Here is a 3,670-nt window from a genome sequence, read left to right on the forward strand (position 1 = left end):
CACTACTCTTTCTTCAAAAGCGTTTCATGTTTGCACTGTGCTCTCATTTGCGCTTCACGTTCCTCTATTCTTATAACGTTCGTGCCTTCGTGGTAAGTTTGTGAGCTCTTTTTCTTCTTCACCAATGTATTTTTCGTTCAAACAGCGTTATTGATATTGTTCATATTGTTGCATTGCCTTCATTCATATTGTTGCATTGCCTTCGTAGGTTCCTCTTTGGTTTCTTGTGTGCTCTGTCGCTGCTTCTGCGTCCACCGCCTCGTCCATTTCCGCTGCCACTTGCGCTTATGGGTGGCAAAACGGGGCGGGCCGGCCTGCAGCCCGCACCAAAAAACGCGGGGCGGGTTCCCTTTTCTGACTCGCCTACCCACTTAAGCCCGCCCCACATAACCCGCGGCCCGTGCGGGCTTACGACGGGGCGGGGCGAGCTGACCCGTCAACCCGCTTATGTGAAAACTGATGTGTGTTGTGCATGTGTTGCTCTACTGGTGCGCTTTTTTTTCTCCCAAATTCATTCACACACATTCATTTTGAAACCCTAAAAAATACAAACAGCAAGCATCTGCAACCGCGTCGTGCTCTCTTCCTCCACGAACACCACCGTTTGTTTTCGTCGTCCTCCACCGCCAGTCGCTGTCATTCTTCCTCCACAAACACCATCGTCTGTTTCCGCCGTCCTCCACCGCCAGTCGCTGCCATTCTTCCTCCACAAACACCATCATCAGTTATCGTCGTCCTCCACCGCCAACACCAATCTACGACCGTCGCCCTTCACAACCGTCTTCCTCCAGGTTCTATCTCTTCCTCCTTAACCTTCCACCATCTGCAACCGCCATTTTTACTCATGAGGATTTTTTTTTTCCATTACTTTTTTCTGCAGTTTTAGGATTTTAGTCATTCAAGATTTGTGGAGCAACAACTTGTTTGTATTTGTTATAGTATTGGCTTTGTAGGTGACAACTTTCTGCTTTGGGGTAATTTTTAAATTTTAAATCATGCTGGTTATGTTGCATTTATCTCTTTGTATCTATGGTTATATTTAGATAGGTTCTTATGTTTATGCTATTAATTAATCAGGATCTTAATTTTGAAAATGGAATGGCTGAAGAAGAGGATATTAATATTCCCGAATGTGAAAATGAAATTGAGAAAGATGATTTTGAAAACCAATCTGAAACTGTTGAAGGTGACAAAAAGAAAAGGGATAAGATTACCACCTCTGATTGTTGGAAGTACTTTACTAAGATTGGGGTGGATAAAGATGGAAAAGAAAGGGCAAGGTGCAATAGTTGCAAAAGAATATATCTAACTGGTGGAAGAAAATATGGCACTTCTCATTTAAATCGTCATATTATGAAATGTGATAAAAGAAAAACTGAAGATGTGGGTCAAATGATTTTAGATATGCAGGGAAAGTTGAAAGGAAAAAAGATAGATCAAGTTGTACATTGTGAATTGTTGTCTAATCTAATTATTCGACATAATTTGCCTTATAAATTTGTTGAGTATCCCGAACTTAGGACTTGGATAAGCTACTTGTGTCCTGATGCAATTATGATTTCTAGGAACACTATTAAGGCTGATGTTGGGAGAATGTATATCAAAGAAAAGACAGTGCTTAAGGAATTGCTTGTTTCTATTCCTAGTAGGATATGCTTAACTTCTGATTTGTGGACATCTATTAATACTGAAGGTTTCATATCATTGACTGCTCATTTTGTTGACCTAAATTGGAAGTTAAATACCAAGCTATTCAAATTTTGTCATATGCCGCCCCCCATACAGGTTTTGAGTTGTCTAAGAAAATTTATGAATTTTTACAAGATTGGGGATTAGAGAAAAAAATATTTTCTATCACTTTGGATAATGCTTCTACTAATGATGTTCTCCAAAATACTCTAAGAAGCCAACTTCTTTTACAAAACGGTTTGATATGTGGTGGTGAATTCTTTCATGTTCGTTGTTGTGCACATATATTAAATTTAATTGTTCAAGAAGGACTAAAGGTGCTTGGTGAAGCTTTGAACCAAATTAGAAATAGCATCAAATATGTGAGGGGTTCAGAGAGTAGAATGGTGAAATTCAAACAATGCCTGGAAAAGTTTAGTGATATTGATGCATTATGTGGTTTGTGTCTTGATGTCCCTACAAGGTGGAACTCAACTTACTTGGTGGTACAAAGTGCTCTTAAATATCAACGTGTTTTTGGAAGGTTGCACTTGGTTGATGAATCTTATAAATATTGCCCTTCAGAGGAAGATTGGGATAGAGCAGAAAAAATTTGTAAGTTCTTGTTACCCTTTTATGATATCACTACCTTGATTTCTGCTACAAGTTATCCAACTTCCAACTTATATTTTTATTAGTTTGGAAAATACAAAGGTTGTTGATAGAAAATGTGAAAGATGAAGATGCACTATTTAAGAATATGGTTGAATTGATTTTAGTCAAATTTCAAAAATATTGGGATGAATATAGTGTTGTACTTGCATTTGGTGCAATTTTATACCCAAGGATGAAGTTAGAAACATTGAGTTTTTGCTTTAAAAAATTGATTCATTGACTTGGGAGTTGAAATTGGAAAACATCAAGCAAAATTATACAAACTTTTTGCCTAATATTCTAGCAAAGGTTTGAGAGCAACAACATCAAATACTCTAAAACGTAAGCAAGGACAATCTTCATCCCCATCTACTTCTAAACCAAGTCTTTTTTATGTAAGTTGCTTACTTGAATGTACTTCAGTTCATTTTTTAGTTTTTGTTGTACTTGCCCCATGTTACTAACTTATTACATCTATAATTGGAATTAAAAATGTGCAAGCTTCAAGTAGCTAATCAAAGTGGAAAAACACAACTTGACACTTATTTGAATGAGCCAACTTTGGATTTTGATTTTTTGAAGCATATGATAGTCAACGTTTTTCGGATCTTGCTTTAATGGCTAGAGATTTGTTGAGAATTCCTATAACCGCAGTTGCATCAGAATCTGCATTTAGCATTGGTTCTCGAATTCTTAACAAGTATAGGAATTCTCTTTTGCCTGAAAATGTGGAAGCAATTATTTGTATTTCTAGTTGGAAGCATGGATTTTCTGAAGGTAATTTATTTATTTTAACCAATTCTATTGTTATTGTATTATTTTTGGAAGCATGGATTTTTTAAGGGTAAATTCATTTTTCATTGTCATTGTTCAAATGTATGCAGATGATGGAAAAGATTATAATTATCAAAAAGTAGAAGATGAAAGCTCTTCTAAGGTTTTATCTAATGTTCTTGAAGTGGAAGAAGATGACAAAATAGCAACTGCATAACAAGTGTTTGATGTCATAACTGCTCTTGATTGTTAATTGTTGTTTATTTATTCTGTGTTGTTTTTGAATTCATCAAATCTCTTGTAACTATTGATGATGTGTATTTGTTTGTCATACTTTCTAGTACACCGCAGGTTTGATTAATTCATAATTTCATATTACATCTATATATAATATTTTATTTGTAAAAGTTATGCGGGCCAGCCCGCACGTAGGGCGGGTCACGAAAACTGGCCCGCATTATTTTTGCGGGGCGGGCCAAAGCGGGGCGGGGCAGCCCGCTTTGCCACCCCTACTCGCGCTGCCGCCGCCGTGCCTATCTTGACGATGTTGCCTTCACACACTAGGTTGGTCTTG

The 3,670-nt window shown here is 37.4% G+C and overlaps 1 protein-coding gene across 1 annotated transcript; it reads left to right on the top strand.

Annotated features, from left to right (window-relative positions):
- Positions 1-1,098: 1,098 nt before the first annotated feature.
- On the top strand, positions 1,099-3,313 carry LOC137838829 (zinc finger BED domain-containing protein RICESLEEPER 2-like). The gene is made up of 4 exons (XM_068648052.1): positions 1,099-1,693; positions 1,786-2,283; positions 2,905-3,099; positions 3,207-3,313. Exons 1-4 carry the CDS (start codon positions 1,099-1,101, stop codon positions 3,311-3,313), a joined length of 1,395 nt encoding a protein of 464 aa, XP_068504153.1.
- The last annotated feature ends 357 nt before the right edge of the window (positions 3,314-3,670 follow it).

The sequence above is a fragment of the Phaseolus vulgaris genome, chromosome 11, assembly GCF_000499845.2.
Source record: "Phaseolus vulgaris cultivar G19833 chromosome 11, P. vulgaris v2.0, whole genome shotgun sequence".
Taxonomy (NCBI): domain Eukaryota; kingdom Viridiplantae; phylum Streptophyta; class Magnoliopsida; order Fabales; family Fabaceae; genus Phaseolus; species Phaseolus vulgaris.

Bases quoted from the DNA above. Each gene is read 5' to 3' on its own strand.
- LOC137838829 (XM_068648052.1), top strand. From the start codon at position 1,099: ATGGCTGAAGAAGAGGATATTAATATTCCCGAATGTGAAAATGAAATT. The intron at 2,284-2,904 runs GTAAGTTCTTGT...GATTTTTTGAAG, and splicing joins GGATAGAGCAGAAAAAATTT to CATATGATAGTCAACGTTTT. The intron at 3,100-3,206 runs GTAATTTATTTA...AAATGTATGCAG, and splicing joins GAAGCATGGATTTTCTGAAG to ATGATGGAAAAGATTATAAT.